At 38.7% G+C, this 19,462-nt stretch overlaps 1 protein-coding gene across 2 annotated transcripts in view; it reads left to right on the top strand.

Annotated features, from left to right (window-relative positions):
• Positions 1–19,462, top strand: part of MARCHF1 (membrane associated ring-CH-type finger 1) — a 254,830-nt gene that overhangs the window by 135,257 nt on the left and 100,111 nt on the right. For both annotated transcript variants that reach the window (XM_075091062.1, XM_075091061.1), the window contains exon 3: positions 11,268–11,407. In XM_075091062.1, the coding sequence (XP_074947163.1) occupies positions 11,306–11,407 (102 nt within the window). In that variant the 5' untranslated portion in view covers positions 11,268–11,305. The remainder of the gene's footprint in view (positions 1–11,267; positions 11,408–19,462) is intronic.

Raw genomic sequence — 19,462 nt, 5'->3', positions numbered from 1 at the left:
AGGCTTGTCTCTTATGCCTCATTTGTAGACGGGAGAGAATAGCACGTTAATCTCACAGAGGTGATGAGAAAACAAATAATTTAAAATTATGGGGTGCTCAGGTATTACAGGGCATGGGCACACTAAGTACATGAAGGTAACTAACTCATTAAACGACGCTACAGAGCTACTTCAGTTAGTACTGAGTTTATCTGAGAAGCTATGGGACTGCTTAAGGAGGTCTCACACCGCTGTGCAGTAGTTCTCATGAGGGCAAGGCTGATGGCGTAGCCATGGAGCTGCTCTCTGGTGCAGCAGTTAAACAGCTTTTGGAATGGGACCTTTGTACAGGACTGCACTGGGTAACGTAGCTGTGCCATGTCACATCCCACAGCTGCCTCGGGCATCTCTGCACCACGCTATACTGCATACTGTTGTCTCAACTTCAGCACCAGTGTTCAGTATAGCCTAAAAGAAAGCAGTATGGATGGCAGCAAAGTCAGAGAAGGTTATAACTGCAAGATGACCTGCTTCAGTGGGTTGTCAGAGGCAGAAGTCAAACCTTCTGGGTGGCATAGGATGAGACTTGGCTGCCTGCCTGAGCTGCTGCACCACAGCCATGGCACAGTTGTAAATCTTTGTGTGTTCACTCGGTCACTAAAGGGAGCCAGGGAGCAATGCTGTGCCATCAAGCGTTGTGTTTGTCTTCTGCTATACACACAAGATCTCAGTTTTATACCTTTACATTTTGTCAGTATCCTTGCTAATGTCTTCTGTCGTTGAGGTTCTTTGTAAGTGCTTGCAAGAGGGTGGGTACCTATTTTGTGCTTAGTGTTATTTTGAAATAGGAGAAGGAAACTGATGCTGTGCTTAGTTTTACGCTTTAATTATCAAACGCAACAAATACTACATATTTGATTTCTTTTAATGGTTTGTGTAGAATGGCATATTATAGATGTGATTTACGTATGATCTGTGTGAATCTTAGCTTGCTGGCAGTCACGAGTGTTGTGGTTATGTTAACTTACATGTCCTGTATGGTTTGCATCTCACAAAGAAGCAAAAATCAATATTCTCTATGGAAAATAATAAGTAAATCATTATGGTCTGTTATTATAATATTTTAATTTTTATGCAGTTGTCAGTACCGTTAGTCATTTGCCCTCGTATTCTGTTAGATAATTTTATAAAACATTATTGTTTGGTTTCTGGCTGCATTTATAATGTTTGTAAGGAATTTGCTACTTATTAGCGAGCGATACAGTCATATCCAACAATACAAATATTTAGGTATCCCGTGACTGATGAATAGTCATGAAATAGTTGATCTGAATGTTCATTGACATAAAATTCGGAGTCACCTCTGGAAACTGAGGTACAGCTCTTTCTTGTTAACAACTACAGACTTGACTTTAGTTAGAAGGACGTAAAATTTGATATTCTCTTGGAAGGTTCTTGTTAAAACACTTGTATGCATTATAATAAGGAAAATTCTGCTAAATATGTTGAAGAAGGCTTATGTTGTCCTGAAGGATTAACTGTGTATAATACCTAATATGTTGACATAAGAGCCAGATTATGTTTGATGAAAACTTGTAACAGGTCTGCTGAAGGCAGAAAATTTGGATTGCTCTTTAACAAAGGTTAAATAAGCCCATTAAATAGTTGTTACCACTAAACTAACTGAAATATACTATTGCAAGGAATCCTTTTTCATATTTCCCCACCTTCTGATACCTATTATGAAGATCATGACTTAAGATCTGACCTCTGCTAGGAGGAAATCATGACAGATGACCTGCTCAGGGTTTTTCAGGATAAACGGATTCTACTGGCCTAATGCTCCAGTTACTGGTAACAGCTTAAATAACGAGTCCCTTACATAAGTAAAGTATATGTTAACCTAAAAGGTAATAATTATATGAACAAACTTTCAAATAATGCCACTGTGATAATTTTCGACTGCAATTTCCAGAAAGCGAAGGCCTACTTTTGTATTTGAAGTGAATGTGTACATACAAAAGTATGACTCAAATAGCTGAAATAATATTTGAATGGGGTTCTCATTAGACAATAATAATTATGGTGGCATAATTATTGGAAGCAGTTATTCTTGTCACTCTTGCTGCTGTCAAAAAGTAAATCGGGGAGTACTTGGAGAAATTAAGTAGGAAAAAAAAGTTGAATGATTATGTAGCTCATCTGGATTTTATGTTTGTAGTTGACTTAGTGAAATAAATAGAAAATACTTGCTGATTAGATAATAAATCTGGAGAGGTGCCAGAAGATTGGGTAAATATCAGTATGGCACTCTAAACTGAAATTAGTGGGATTCTTAAGTTTTAAATTTGGCCTGAACCTAATTTATTATAGGACACCTTAAAAAAATATGAGGCAAAACATAAAAACCTAATTAATGTCAAAGAAATATAGTTTTAAGGTGTTAACCTACTACTCACAATTTGATAAGCATTTTTTTAATGTTAATGCTTTGATACTATGGTTGTTTGGGAAATAAAGCACAAAGACTCAAAACCAATAACGAAACATACTTCTGCGTAAACCACTAATGTAAGCACCTTGAATTAAAAAACCAAATTGACAATAATATATAACCACATTCTCTCTCATTCTTAAAGAATTAGCGGAGAATACATACAGAAAATATGCTGGGTGTAATGCACTTAATTATTATTCTCAAGTTTTTATAAAAAAAAATTGTTTCATCTTATTTCTGTATACAAAATGAATGTATTGGAACAGGTGAGATTTTCACAGAAGTGTTTCTGTTAATTTAGTTGGGGTGCAGCGATTACATTCCCGTCATTCTGATGTTACTCACCCTAAAAGAGATTCTGATAATTATCTGAAATTAGTTAAGAAAAATTTGAGACCAGCAGCGATAATGTAGCAGTGGCCTTCTGATATAGCCTGTGCTGCAGCAGAGCTGTGACAGCCAGCATTATGAAAAGCAGTAATATCTAAGCAACAGGATACGCTTTTTTCTAGCACTGGTGACCATCATCTCATGTGGGTGCTGTATGACAGACCTATCGCAGGAGCAGTATCTGAACTGCTCACAAGCATGAGGTTTCTGTGTTTAGGGTTGTCAGAGGAGGATGGTTTACGACTGCCCAGAACATTTTATTTGACAGAAGAACTTCTATTAAAAATATTTCTCTTACAAAGTGGAGGCACTTATTCTGTTGGACCAAGCGTGGTCTTAGCACCCTTTGGCACATGTACTTCTGTCACTTCAATGAAATGTGATTCTCCCTTTGTTCTTAAAAACTCATTTAAATTTAGTATTAATTATCCATCCTTTGAAACAGGGGTGTTTAGTGGTTAAATTATGTCTTTCAGAAATCTAACCTTTATTAGATTTAAAAAAAAAAAAAGCGACTTCTGCCTCCATCTTCGTATTTTACTGAGCCTGATTCGAAGTGAGTTTTATTTTACACCATAAATATACCCTTCTTCTCTAAATAAACCACATAAGAACGAGGAAAAGCTTTGCGAGATAGTCTTTTCCTTGTACATATGCAGAACAAAGTCCATGAAAGACTCACTTTAGCTTCTTATGCCCTGTGCATTTGGGTAACTACACACATAACTTTTTGAGTTAATGATTTACCTTCATGTGGATTTTTTTCATGTTACACTGTCTGCAATTTCTGTGGCTCCCAGAAGAGTATCCATCTGCCAAGTGCTCAGTATGGTTTTAAGACGTGCACTTACCAGTCATGCCTTTGTTGTTGATTGAAGCTTTGGTTTAAGCTGCTTGGCAACCGTATATGGTTAAATATATGAAAACTCACAAAGCAGAAACATGTACTTTGTTCTTGTTCTCAAATTTATGTTTGTTCCAAGACTGTTCTCCTTTCTACTTGGGAGTCTGATGCATCTGGAATTTACATGGAGAGGTCCTGAGGGAAGTGTTAGGCACCTTTTTGTCACTCACCTGTAGGCAGAAACGTGCCAGGAGCACATACTGTTGCATTGCTTTTGGAAGCTCTGAGGGCATTTAGTGGAGACATCTAGCCTTAGCTGAGCAAAGCATTCCCAAGGAGAGTAGCTGTGATATTAAGCACAAGAACCTTTTAGAAAACAAAGTAATATTTGATGATGGTATAGGGCTTGCTTATTAAAGCCATTCAGGAAAAAAAAAAAAAAAGAATTAAACTCTGCAGAGGCAAATATAGATTTGGCAGTGTCTACATGTGTAAAGATTTTTTTAATAGTAAATCAGTAGCCATAGGTAAGCCTCTCCTTTCTAATTTCTCAACATTTTCTTCCTGCAGTCTTCACAAATACAAAGATGTAGAATTACAATGCTAAAAATTTACCATGGGAGGGAAAAAAAACCTGTCATGGTTTCTCTGAAGAGCCTTGAGTGATTTAAAATGGCTTTCTGCTTTACAGAAGAGATACTTTTCCTTGCGCACAAAAAGGAAAAAAAAAGTGTGACTATGAGGACAAGCATACCCACAATTTTTATCTCTCTAGTAACTCAAAAGACTATTTGCTTTGAAAGCTTTTAAAAATTTCTTGTCACTCTTTGGGTGTAGTGGTTATGGAGTGCTTAGACAAAGCAAAAATTAGCTGCAAAAATTTTTGTACCAGTTAAATTAATTTATTTTCAATGATTGAACTGTTTTAAGTGATGAGTGAAATTTGGATCCTTAGTTATGACAAAAAGGAATCAAAGTCTTGAAGGGCTAAGGACAACCTAAAATACATATTAGCAGTGTAATAGAAAAGAACAAAACATTGGTTAGATTTAGTTGGAAATAATGATATGGGTAATTATGGTACAGGAGTATCAAAATAGCACTTCATAGTCTCTGAAAATGGATTGGATAATAGATAGTAATTTAAGAAGATGCTATAGTTGACACTTTGCAGGATTAAATAAACAACGGAGGCAAGTTCTAGAAAACTTGATTATAATAGAACTTCTAATATTCCAAAGAGGGGTGCAGATACTGAGGTTATATTTTTAAAGAGCTGCTGAATGACACTTTTTGTAAGCATAACTAAGTTAAATGACAGCTCTGTTTTGCCTTTACATCTTGGGAAATGCATTTACTTGTGCGTAATTGGGTTTACTCTTCAAGTAGTGCCCTAGAAGCATTCTGAAATCAGTCATTAATAAATATGAGAACATGTTTGACTTCTGACTCTTCTATCATCTGCTTATTGCAGAGGAATTTGACTGTAGCTATACAAGAAAACTTGTTTCTTGATAGGTACCACCATTCTAGGTGTCAATCGAGTAAATTGTGGGCAAGCGTGATTATTCTTTTGTTGGTCTCTGCCTTTTTTTTTAATAAGGCTAACACATTAGGTATTGAGGCTAATTGTTGCAGGTATCAATTAAGAACATTCAAGTAGCTTGATGGCCTTTGAAGCTACTAACAGTGCAAGTTATATTAATTAAATGCTGGACTTATCTGTTTCTTACAAAATTACTCCTCGGTTTGGAGAGGCAGGTGGCACCTTCAATGAAAAAAAAAAAGTTTTCACTGTCAGTTAACAAATTTGTATGTGGAAACTAATTTTCCCCTCCTGGCATTAAAAAGCCACCACTGAATTGTACTGAACTGGAGTATTTTACAGCTGTTGGCATTAACACAGATATTCTAATACGACTTTCTCTTTTTTTTTTTTTGTTAATATAGAGATAACTTTCAAACTTGAGGTTGAGCTTCTTATTTTTAAAATTACAGAGTTAGTCATTATCTTGTTATGCTATGGCTACCCTGAACTGTTTTTGTGAAACACAGCAGTTGTAGAATAATATTGAGTTGCTGGTTGACAAAAGGCTATGGCTCACTTGTAACACAAAAATAGCACGAGCTATCAGAGCTTTCTGGTGCATCCAGCCCATGAATTTATGTCTGTATTCAAATTAGAATAATTGATTGGAAGTCACAGCTTGATAAGACTCAGAGAAGAGAGATACAAAGAACAACAGGGTCTGTATTTCTCTTAACCAGAGCTCAGCAGTTGAAGGCTATTTGCATTTTAATATTCCTGCAGCTCTTCTCCTGAAATATTTTGATGATCTGCCAAGTCATGCCGTGTGCTTAGTTGCTGGACAAATACCATCACTTTGATTGCTGTTGGGAATCTTGAAACAAAGAGAACAAAACTATTTAGCTTGGATAAAGAACAGTGTGTTTTGTGTTCAATTTCTTGCTGTTCTATAGTAGCTGTTAGATCCTGGTAAGGACTGAAAAAGCATAACCTTCTCGTACTTCATCTTAATTCAGCCTTTATTGAGGCCTTTGTTACCTGAATCTAATTATATTCCTGAGTTTAGCTTACTGATTCTTTTCTCTCACAGATTAATGAACTATTTTTGGAGACATTATGCTTTTATTTCATATAACTGGCTAATTTTTAATATATCAGTTTTAACTGAACCCCTATTTAGTATTAATGTTGTGCAAGATGTACTTGAATCTATAATTCTGTATGCCCCTTTCCTTGCCTAAATTATAAGTAAAAATTGTCTCCTCTGAAAAAGTATGAATAAAGTAATTCTTTTAATTTTAAACAAATTTTTAGGGGATAAATTAAGGGTTTTTTCCAGGCAATTTATCTGAGGTGGTGGTTCTTCTTCAATCATATGAGCAAGTGCAAAGTCCTCCTTTCAGTCATGACCTATACAGTCATAGTCATCACTTTGATTCCTCAGGGCAAAAAAGAATCGCAAATGTTCCAAGTAGTTCTACACCCCAAGAGGAACACAATAGGACTGTAGCTATAATCAGATGAGTCCGTGTCTTCACAGGTATAGGCAGTATAGAAAGGATTGATTGATCGCTTACTGAGGGGTGATGGTGGTGTGACTCTTTGGAATGGTCTCCTTGCAGAACCTTGGAGGCCTGTTGCCACAGGTAGATGGCACACACTGATCTTGGGCATCCACTCTTCGCTAGACCCGTGGCTCAGGTAGACTCTGTGGAGCTCTGAACTAAGATGTTTTTAAAAGGTGCAGTAAAACTCTGAGAACCTAGACTTCTTGCCAGCTGACATTATAGAGCTTCTGCTGCAGTTTCTTAAAATGCCATATACCTGTCTCGACTGTAGAAACTCATAATGTAATGACTGCAAATAGCTACCTTTGTCATACTCAACTACAGCTGTTGTCTGGTATTTATGGTTTTTTTTAAGTTCTAAGTGCCAGGAGTATCCAGCTGTGCAGAGTAATTTTGTAGAATATTCCCTAGACTAAGCTATTTCACAGAATCACAGAATGGTAGGGGTTGGAAGGGACCCGTGGAGATCATCTCATCCAACCCCGCTGCTTGAGCAGGCACACCTAGAGCGGGGGGCACAGGAACGCATCCAGGCGGGTTTTGAATGTCTCCAGGGAAGGAGACTCCACACCCTCCCTGGGCAGCCTGTGCCACTGCTCGGTCACCCTCACAGGAAAGAAGTTTTTTCTCATATTGAGGTAGAACTTCCTGTGTTCCAACTTGTGCCCATTGCCCCTTGGCCTGTCGTTGGGCACCACTAAAGAGAGTCCAGCCCCATTTTTTCCGCTTCATGTGTGATCATACCCAAACTGTGTAGTATAACATATATGCTTGTATGTGATATGTAAAATTGTATTCTCAGGTTGAATTGGCTTACAAGCACCCCAAGTGTGAGGAGTACATGACTCTAGAGATGGTGGAGTTGCATTACTTCTCTATGCTAAACACACCTCTGGGAGAATTCACTGTACACTGAAACATGCAGCAATATAGATTCGTTTCTGCTGAAAGTTTACTTGAAAATTTGGTAGACAATCAGAAACTAAGTAGGTAGCCTGACACTTAAAGCTATATTAAAATTCAAGCCTGAAATAGTGGTAAGATAATAATTCATAAGAAGTAACAGAATACTGGAAAGGGTCTTAAGTGAAAACCTGAAGCTTCCCTTCTTAATAAGTGATCAAAAGTATGATGGTTCAAAAGGAAGGTTCAGCTAACTACTTAGGTGAGCAGCTGCTCATCAGTGACTGTAGCAGACTTTTAATCTGGCCTTAGAGCTCTAGGAACTTGGGAACCATAATTTTATTCCTAGGGTACCTTTCCAAGCACTTATCTTAAATATACTATGTTCATTTTATTGCCTTTACAAAAACATGTTTGTGTGTATTTGGTTCAGAGAAGGAAGTGTTACAGTGACTATTTTAAAGGTCTTTTTTCCCCCCCCAGTAATAGAAGGACTGGATATTCTTGTGGGAGAATGGTCAGGAAGTTCTCCATCTGAACAGTGTTCTGGAGAGATGTATCTTGTAAATAATGATTGAAATATTCTTTCAAAATCAGTGTGAAGACTTTCTTAAAAGGTGTATGCTTTATATTTTTTTCAAGTTCATATTCTTTCCTCAGGGAAGACCAAAGCAGTGAAAGGCTCCCAAGCAGTGAGCTGCACCAGCTGAACATGTAGCCTTCTTGTTCATGGTGTGCATTCAGAGGTACAGCGAAGTCTGGGATCTTTTCAGACATAGTAAGCCAAAAATTTAGATATATATTCCTCTGAGCTGTAATATTTACATGGTATTCTTCTGGGGGAGACTTAAAAAAAAAATAATCTTACATTTATTCCAAATACACATTTTGTGTTTTGTTAATTTTTTTTAGGACTCTTTTTCTCTAGCCAGCATTAATATGTAGTTTCCAGGCATCTGCACAAAAAATACACAACAATAACTTACTGATCCTTGGAAAATGCGGTTCAGCAATCTTAACAAATTAAATCTACCCATCAGTCCTGTGTGCAGTGGAAAACCACTTCCCTTGAGCTGTTTGTCTGTCTACGAAGGTTCAAGTGGCATGAAAGATTGGCTCAACGTCTTTTTTACAAACTTCACTCATTAGCTGTAAAGCAAGTGGTACCTCTTTGCCCAGCCCCAAGAGCAGTCATAAACAGAGCACCAGCAGTCCATCCCTTTTCACCCAGTCTAATAGAGTTGACCAGTGTCATACCTGGTACAATCCCCCTCCTCTGCTCTTAATCTCTGCTTACTGGGCAATATGTGAGGAACAGCTGTGATGGATTCCAGAGCAGCAGAAATAAATGGTTTCACTAATTTTGAAAAATCTAAACAATATTGAAATGTTTTCTGCTTGAAGTTTTGAATGAAAACCAGGAAATTCCAGAGGCACGAGAATAGTTTTGAAAGGACATTTTATTTTCTCAGAAGACTCTGTGTGCTTCCACTTAAAAAGCAGGGAGGGACAGCATAGGTACTAGTTTAATTAGAAATCAGACTCTGCTGTTGTTTCAGTCCTCCTCAGTTGGTAAATAGTATTCCAGAACACAAGATGTAGAAATTACCTAGAATTTGCAGAAGCTTGAAAAAATAAAAATTGTGATCAGTTGTCTCATTTTGCAGATGAGGACATGTGCATATGCTTGTCCTTCTGATACTTTTCCTGAATCTCCAGTTTTACTTGTAAGTGCATCATGATACGTTGGATATACAATGAAAAACACTTAAAACATGGGTTCAGTATCTGTGTACAGGGTGTACGCAAGCTGTTCACTGGTACTTCCTTCGATCTCAAAACCAACCCGTCTGGTGTGTAAAATTCTGATAGTTGCTTTCACAAAATTAAGGAAAACAAATACCTTGCAGGGCTTGCAGAAGAGTGGATGCTCTGATCCAGTGGAAATTGTAACTGCTGCTAAGTTGGTGTCAGTTTATTCAGAGCTTCAGCTAGATTTCTCATCGTGAAGCCCTTGCTGGGTTGTACTCACGCCCTCGAGGACCAAGGTCTTGAAAGTCTACAACTGAAATCTTTTATAATGGAAAAATGGATTTGACTCCACAGAGAGTCAACAGACTGTGTCACAGTCTTCACGTTATTAATGCTTTACTGGCATATATTTTTATGTCATGTTAAGATGTCAAGAGACTGAAAAATTAATAAGAATTAGTTCGGCTGTAGACTTACTCATCTAATCATCCCAGTGTGCTAAAGCTAAGGCTAGTTCTCACTTATTCTTACTCTCAATTCCATGAGGTGGTGTGGAAAAATAAGGTTTTGTGTATTTCACACTTTGAAAATTATATATTAATGGTAAGTGTGGAAATGGTAGAACTGTAGTTATTCAAGAAGGGGCTATAGTTTGTCAGAAGCAGAACCTGGGAAGATGAAAGCCTGCTATAAACACAAGCATGTATTCTCTACTGCATGTATTGCAGAAAAAATAAACCTACTTTACAAGTACATAATATTCAGTGACATTAAATCGGTGCTACTTTACAATGTGAGGTCTTTAGCGTTATTGTATGTGTGTTCCAGATCTATTAAATCTAGTGCTAACCTAATTTGGAGTACTAGGCACTCAATCTGCTAGGTTAATCTTTGTTTGTTTCATGGTGTTCCAGGATAACATGTTTTAAATTAAAAAGTGTTATAAAGAATCAGATTATAAATTGCTTCAGATGTTGTGGAGAAAAAAAATTCTCAAAGTTATTTTTTGTAATTAATTAGAAAAGTTTTGCACTGAATACCTACATTACCCATTTCAACTGGGAAAAGTAGATTGTGAAATTTTAAAAATACTTATGAAGTTTTCTTATGCTTAAAAAAACCTTACTAGTGCTGCATTTCCAGAATGTGTTAGTGTTACTTAAAAGGTATTTTGTCACTGTTACAAACTAAGTTGTTGTTCACATGAAACTTGCAGTTGGCATGTAGCATTTATTGCTAGTGAATGTACAGTACTTCTTGCTGTTTACAGTACGTCCTAGTGTAACACTTCAAGACAAGCCAGGTATTCTGGTGTGTGGGGGAATGAATACATACACGCATGCGTGTTTACACACTGTTGATTTGCATTAAATATCTGTTACTGCTTTAGGGCTGTTTCTAGTTGTTTCAGGGAATGTGGTGTATTGCATCCAAATGTTATATGGTTTTAGGAATTTTGCTATTTTCACAGTCATTTTGTAATAAAATTCCTTTAAAACAACACTTTTTTTTTCATTATTAAAAAGTGACAACTTGAGAAAGATTTATCATGGGGAGAAGGCACTGAATTCACTGGCAGTGAAATAGTAATAATACATGTAAGGTATGCTGAAAGTGCGTAGCTCTTTTCTAACCTGCATGGCGTAACCCTTTGGAGTACTTTAAATAAACATGTTCTTCTAAAAATATGTTTATTAGCTTGTTTAGATATAACTTAATAAGCTATTTTTAAAGGCATGCATCCAGAGACATGCACGCAATAAATTCAAAGTGTCAATGTTTCAGGGGAATCTAAATTATTTTCAGAATTTCAGAAATTGAGAAGGGATAAGTGGAAGCAGAAAATGTTGGGCTGGTGCCAAGCGATAGCTCGTAACCCTCACAGACTTCCAAACAGCACAAGAACACCCGAGGTCTCAGGTGATGCTTCACATAACTCTACTTTGGTGAGTGAAAAGTTGCATTTCATGATGGTGGCATGCTCAGATGAATTTCAGTGGTGTTAAATTTATTTTGAATATTGTAGCATTTGCCATTGATTGCATTGCCTCAGTATGTGAAATCCTTTGACATTACAGCTATTTACTCTTTCCATTTGCTATTTTTTCATCTTTTATGTTATGCATGGTCCATTTTGACTTGCATGCAATGTCTATAAATCAGTATTGATGTTTTGTGAATGGTAAAGTCTTTAAGCAGGAAATGCCCTAGTATGGAGCACTTATATTCTTTGTGGTCTTAATCAATGCAATGGCATTTGGTCCCTGATGAATACAGCTGGACATTATCTAAAGGTACCTAGGTAACATGATGCCGCAAGAGATGGTTGAGTTTCTGCATGCAGAATTATTGTTAGTAGATGTTCAGACAATGTAAAGTTGACAGTTTAAATAGTAGAGTTATCATTAATTGTGTGAAGTTGAACAAAGTGGCTCATTGACAAGAATTTTAATCCCGCAGTTTTTGCTCATTCAGATAAATCCATTTACATCAATAAACCTCCCCAGGTGAGTAAGAACGGATACTTGAATGTAAAGGCTTCAAACTGCCCCACATGTAAAAGCAGAAATTGTCTATGTACTTGTTTTTCTTCAACTGTATTGACATTTTCAGACTACAGCAAAACTGATTATTTTGAACATGTTCAGTTAAATATGCCTTGTCCAATTTCAATATTAAGTTTAATATAGGCACAGCATTTTCCTATGCTAAGAAGCATGAGATATCAGGAAGTACTGCCCTCCAGTTGTTGAAGCATGGATGTGATGACACCTAAGCGGAAAGGCGAATAATTGTTTGTAGAATCATAGAATCATTAAGGTTGGAAAAGACCTCTGAGATCATAAAATCCAACCATCAACCCAACACCACCATGCCTTCTAAACCACGTCCCACAGTGCCACGTCTACATGTTTTTTGAACACCTCCAGGAATGGCGACTCCACCACCTCTCTGGGCAGCCTGTTCCAGTGCCTGACCGCTCTTTCAGTAAAAAATTTTTTCCTAATATCCAATCTAAACCTCCCTTGATGCAACTAGAGGCCATTTCCTCTCATCCTATCACAAGTTACTAGGGAGGACAGACCAACACCCACCTCACTACAACCTCCTTTCAGGCAGCTGTAGAGAGCAATAAGGTCTCCCCTCAGCCTCCTCTTCTCCAGACTAAACAATCCCAGTTCCCTCAGCTGCTCCTCGTAAGACTCATTCTCCAGATCCTTCACCAGCTTTGTTGCCCTTCTCTGGACACACTCCAGCAACTCAATGTCCCTCTTGTACTGAGGGACACAAAACTGAACACAATATTCAAGGTGTGGCCCCACCAGTGCCAAGTACAGGGGCATGATCCCTTCCCTAGTCCTGCTGGCCACACTATTCCTCATAACAGCCAGGATGCCCTTAGCCTTCTCGGCCACCTGAGCACACTGCTGGCTCATGTTCACAGCCGGCTGTCAACCAACACCCCCAGGTCCTTCTCTGCCAGGCAGCCCCCCAGCCACTTTTCCCCAAGCCTGTAGCATTGCATGGTGTTGTTGTGACCCAAGTGCAGGACCCGGCACGTGGCCTTGTTAAACCTCATACAACTGATGTAAGCCCATTGATCCAGCCTGTCCTGATCCCTCTGCAGAGCATTCCTGCCCTCCAGCAGATTGACGATCCCACCCAATTTGGAAACTTATCATCTGCAAATTTACTGAAGGTGCACTCAGTCCTCTCATCCAGATAATTGAAGAAGATATTAAAGACTGGCTCCAACACTGAGCCCTGGGGAACACCGCTTGTGACTGGCTGCCAACTGGATTTAGCTCCATTCACCACAGCTCTCTGGGCTCGGCCATCCAGTTTTTTACCCAGTGAAGAGTACACCTGCCTAAGCCATGAGCCACCAGCTTCTCTAGGAGGGTGCTGTGTGAGACAGTATCAAAGGCTTTGCTGAAGTCCAGATAGACAACATCCACAGCCTTTCCCTTACCCACCAGGTGGGTCACCTGGTCATAGAAGGAGATCATGTTGGTCAGGCAGGACCTGCCTGTCATGAAGCCACGCTGGCTGGGCCTGATCCTCTGGTTGTTCTGCACGTGCCTGGTGAGCACACTCAAGATGCATGGCTCCATAACCTTTCCCGGTACCGAGGTCAGGCAGAATGACCTGTAGTTCCCTGGATCCTCCTTCTGGCCCTTGGTGTAGATGAACATCACATCAGCAAGCCTCCAGTCATCTGGAAGCTCCCCTGTTAACCAGGACTGCTGATAAATGATGGATAGTGTCTTGGCAAGCTCCACTGGCAGCCCCCTTAGTACTCTTGGGTGGATCCCATTTGGCCCATAGACAGGTGGAGCAGCAGATCATAAACTGCTTCCTCCTGGATTATGAGGGGGTTTATTCTGCTCCCCATCCCTGCCTTCCAGTTCACGGGGCTGAATACCCTGGGGATAACTGGTCTGACTATTTAAAGACTGAGGCAAAAAAGGCATTAAGTACCTCAGCCTTTTCCTTGTCCTTGGTGCCAGTGTTCCCCCCTGCATCCAATAGAGGATGGAGATTCTCCTTGGCTCTCTTTTTGTTGTTAATGTGTTTGTAAAAACATTTTTTTTGTTATCCCTTACAACAGTGGCCAGATTGAGTTCTAGCTGGGCTTTTGCCTTTCTAATCTTCTCTCTGTATGACCTAATGAGGTCCCTGTGCTCTTCTTGAGTTGCCTGGCCCTTCCTCCAAAAGTGGTAAACTGTCCTTTTTTTCCTGAGTCCCAGCAAAAGCTCCCTGTTCAGCCAGGCCGGTTGCTTTCCCTGCTGGTTTATCTTATGGCACGTGGGGACAGCACATTCTGCACCTTTAAGACTTCCTTCCTGAAGAATGCCGAGCCTTCCCAGACCCCTTTGCCCTTCAGGACTGCCTCCCAAGGGACTCTCCCAACCAGTGCCCTGAAGAGGCAAAAGTCTGCCCTCCAGAAGTCCATGGTAGTGGTTCTGCTGACCCCCCTCCTTACTTTGCCAAGAATTGAGAAATCAATTATATCATGGTCACTAAAGCCCAAGATGGTCTCTGACCACCACATCTCCCACCAGTCCTCCTCTGTTAACAGAAGGCCAAGTGAGGCACCTCCCTGGTAGTCTCACTTACCGGCTGTATCAGGAAGTTATCTTCCACACACTCCAGGAACCTCCTAGAGTTTTTCCTCTCTGCTGTATTGTATTTCCAGCAGATGTCCGGTAAGTCCACTGATGAAATGTGGTATTCTAAAGAGTATGAAGAGAGTTATAAATTAACAGGCAATGGTCTGTTTGAAAGTTGTTGAAGTTCTGGTGAAAAAAAAGAAGCCCTACTTAATGTGGTAAAATGATCTTATTCAAGGATAGATTATATGGAATGTAAGTTTCTGCTAAGGAAGAGAGCACAAAAAGGTAGCACTAAAAATTGCAAATGTTACAGTTTACTTAATATCCTAGATTATTATTATAGCTCACTTTCATCTGGAATTCTTCTCTTTCAGAGAAATAAAAGGAAATTAAAAAGCAATGAGTCATGAAACAAGAAATTTCAAGTATATTATCCCCATATGTAATTACTATTACTGTTTTTGTTTTTAATTTTAATTAATTACTATAAATGTTTGGGTATTTCTAGTAATAGGTGTTAGCTATTAAGGAATTTAGATAAGTGAATATTTGCATATTTTGATTCCTGCTTGACTGCTAGTCAACATTTAATTCAGTTTGATATTCCAAAGATAAACATTCCAATCTATCAGATGGGATTTAGAAATGATGAACTGGGAATAAAGCTGAATCAATAGAATTAGCATGTTTAAATATTATTAATATTAAAACTTATTAATATTAAAATTTGTTAAAAAATAAGTTGCATGAAACTGTATGGACTGCTGCTTAGTTGATGAAGCGTGTATGAAAGCCAGGGATATAAACAGCTAGGGATGATATCTTGTGTCCTTTATGTCATGATTGTCTATAGAATAATAATCTTCATGTCAGGAAATAAAGCAATATCTCTTGCGCCCTGCCAAGCTTTCCTCTTAATTTCCTTCACTTCCTGCTCTCTCAACCATTACTCCTTCTATCCCTCGCTTCTGAAGTAAATGACAGTCAGTATAAGTTTTTGCTGTTGTGCCTTTCCAGCTTGTGGGCTGTAGGCTGAAAACCCTTATTTTCCTGATGAACATTTTAAAATGGAAATATTGTTTCCAGTCAGCTTTGATTTTGTTTAGTAGTCTTAGCCTTTCAATGTTGAAAAATTTTTCATCTGGTCTTGAGTGAAGATACAGGCTTTAGCACTGGAAAATGAAGCAATACCACTTTACCAAAGGGGAATAATCTCAAAATTGCAAGTATGTCTTATTAATTTTTATGAAAATGTCTATTTTTCTCTCTTCGTGAAAGAAAGAAGGAAGCTTGTGGAATAGGAAGCAGGTTACGATCATTAAAAGATCACTTTTTTCATTAAGTAAGTAAATGGAATGTTTAACAGCAGTGTGGGGAAAAAAAGAAATTAGGTCATGAAAACACTGAAATAAATTTAAGGAGTTAAAATCCTGTTTAATTTTATTTGATGTTAAGGTGTTCCAGTTTCATTCAAATCAAGTAAATTCTGAAACATTTGAGCAAAACTCAGCTAAATATTCTTGGAAACATTTCCCCATTGTTGTTTTCAACTTAATTATAATATTATTCCCAGGCTTTATCACCTCAGTCTACTTTATTTGAAGATTAAAGCCTTTGTGTTCAATTTTAGGTGGAACTCTACCTTCTTGGTTATGAGCATACCTCAAAAGTTTTGAATCATTCTATAATGAAAGGAAGCAGAACTTCTCAAAAAAATACTGTTTAATGTTACAATTTGCTGTATTTGGGGAATTGTATCGATAACTTTAGATTCAAAGAGAGTAGACCTCATTTTTTTCATACTCAAAACAATTTCCTATAGTCCATTAACTTGGTGTAGAGGGACATAAAGCTGGAATTGACTTTGCTTCTTGATAGCTAGAAATCGTTATCTATTTTCCAAGCTGAATTTATTATCAATTTATGCTTATTTTTCCTGTATACATTGTTTCTAAACTTCAAAGGTTCATCCTTCCTAATGTTCATTATAAGATTTCTTTTTAGAGACCTGTAATATAGGTTTTCACCTTTACTTTCCCTTTTCGTAATAGTTTCCATGTTCCCATTCCCAGGGCTATCTTAAAAGGTCTTGCCTGTTCCTGCTCCAGTTTGAACATGGGTGTTCAAACTATTCCAGTAGACCAGTATTCCAGATCGAGCTTTCTGTTCCTAACACTTGTGACACTAATCATTCTCTATGCAGTAACACATTTATCGTACTGTGTAGATTTAGATTCTCTTTATTGATAGAAGTTTTGTAGCTAACTATTATTTTAGTCTGAGTCCAAACCTAGACTATGTTAAGTTTTGTTCAGTACATGAAGACTGTATCAATTCAAATTACTATTGTTCCCCTAGTCTTTTCTGTTCACTGTTTTTTTTATATTTCTTTAGCAAAAAGACCTTTTCCTATTTAACTTTCTTTTTTGAAAGTTTTAATATGGGTTGCTTCCCCCCCCCGGTAATTCTTGCTGTTTTCATTACTCTCTAGTATGTTTATTTGCTTTTCTATTTCATGTAGGCTTCATCTACTATATTTATCTCTTCTGAAGTAGGCATTCGTTCAGGCAAATCTGAAGATGTTTAGATTATTCTCTACAGGTTTTTTCTTTTCTCAGATGCAATTTCATATCTTTTTCATTTTTCCCTTTCTCTGATTTTTGCTGGAGTTGGGGAGAGAATAGTAATGTTTTCTTCCTTAATTGAAGAGAATCCAGATCTTGAAAGCTCATAATTCTATGCAATAGTATTTGCAGTTTTTTGTCTTCTGAAAGGATAATGGATATAATAGAAAATGTACAATTTTAAATTCTTTCTTCATGAGTCACTTATCTTTGTACAGACAGTATCTATTTGTACTATGATTCCGTAAGCATATGTATGGTTAGTTTAAATTAGTTTGATGGGAGTACATAAATATGTATTAACATTGATTAAGCAATTTGACTAGAAGCAGTTCTGTGACTGCCTGTCTTTGCTCAGTGCCTGACGCTTCTTGGGGTCCTAAATCAGAACTTGAGCGTTATCACAATGTATGTTCTTAATAGTTATGTACAGTCTGTTCTGCATAGGGTATGGACTGGTCCTTGATTCAGTACATCTTGTTAAGCACATGAAGCTAATGGGACATGAGCACATACTTAATGCTGAATTGTAGTTATTAGTACATACTGCTTTTCGCTGTTGTATTCTCCACCATAATTATGGGTGAATATATGCAAAAGAATAGTCATGTGAGTAACTAGGTAATTTATGTTTGTATATGCAAATGAAGTTTGGAAGTCGTGGTAAATGATCAAGCATCTAATTCAAGTCTAAGGAAGGATTTTTTATATGCAAGCAAATTACACCATCTGCTTCTCTAAGAGAAAGTAAAATGTTTATGAATTATCTGTTTGACATATGCAGATCCCAGGTTGCCACATCTGATCTACCCATGTTGACTGAGCAAGTTAATAGCAGTCAGTGGTCATTAAACAAACAACGGAAAGTGGTTTTGTTGTTTTAACCCTAGCAGGCAGCTTAGCCCCATGCAGCCCCTAGTGGGATGGGGGAGAAAATCAGAAAAGTAAAAGTGAGAAAACTTGTGGGTTGAGATAAAGACAGTTTAATAGGTAAAGCAAAAGCCATGCACACAAGCAAAGCAAAACAAGGAATTCAGTCACTCCTTCCCATGGGCGGGCAGGTGTTCAGCCATCTCCAGGAAAGCAGGGCTCCATCACGGGTAACGGTTACTTGGGAAGACAAATGCTGTAACTCCAAATATCTCACTTTCATCCTTCTTCCCCGAGCTCTATGCTGAGCATTACATCATATGGTACAGGATATCACTTTGGTGAGTCTGGGTCAGCTGTCCCAGCTGTGCCCCCTGCCAGCTTCTTGTGCACCCCCAGCCTCCTCACTGGTGTGGTGGGGTGAGAAGCAGAAAAGGCCTTGACTTTGTGTCAGCACTGCTCAGCAATAACAAAAACCTCCCAGTGTTATCAACACTGTTTCCAGCAGAAATCCAAAACACAGCACCATACTAGCTCCTGTTAAGAAAATTAACTCTATCCCAGCCAAAACCAGTACACCTTTTCTTCCAGTGATAAACTGAGCAGCTGGGGTTTAGCTGTAAGTTCTGCTAACTATATGAGAATTCTGAATAGTGTAGGAATCACAGAATCCTAGGTTGGAAGGGACCTCAGGGATCATCTAGTCCAACCTTTCTAGGAAGAGCAGAGTCTAGGCAAGATGGCCCAGCCCCCTGTCCAGATGACACTTGAAAGTGTCCAACGTGGCCGAGTCAACCCCTTCCCTGGGGAGATTATTCCAATGGGTGACTGTCCTCACTGGGAAGAATTTCCCTCTGGTGTCCAATCAGAATCTCCCCAAGAGCAACTTGTGTCCATTCCCCCTTGTCCTCTCCATGTGACTCTCTGTAAAAAGGGAGTCTCCATCTTCTTTGTAGCTACCCGTTAAGTACTGGTACATGGTGATGAGATCCCCTCTGAGCCTCCTTTTCTCAAGGCTGAACAAACCCAGCTCTCCCAGCCTATCCGCGTATGGCAGCTTCCCTGTCCTTTGATCATCTTGGTGGCCCTTCTCTGGATCCCTTCCAGCCTGTCCACATCCTTTTTGTATAGAGAGGACCAGAACTGTACACAGTACTCCAGGTGTGGCCTGACAAGTGCTGAGTAGAGTGGGATAATGACTTCTTTCTCTCTGCTGGTGATGCCCTTTTTGATGCAACCCAGCATCCTGTTGGCCGCCTTGGCCGCAGCAGCACACTGTTCGCTCATGGTGAGCTTTCTGTCCCCCAGGACCCCCAGGTCCCTTTCCACAGAGCTGCTGTTCAGCCAGGTGGATCCCAGCCTGTGCTGCACTCCTGGATTATGTTTTCCC

This window comes from Phalacrocorax aristotelis, chromosome 4 (assembly GCF_949628215.1).
Source record: "Phalacrocorax aristotelis chromosome 4, bGulAri2.1, whole genome shotgun sequence".
Lineage (NCBI taxonomy): Eukaryota > Metazoa > Chordata > Aves > Suliformes > Phalacrocoracidae > Phalacrocorax > Phalacrocorax aristotelis.
The sequence above is the reverse complement of the archived record's forward strand: the minus strand, read 5'-3'. Positions and strand labels throughout refer to the sequence as shown.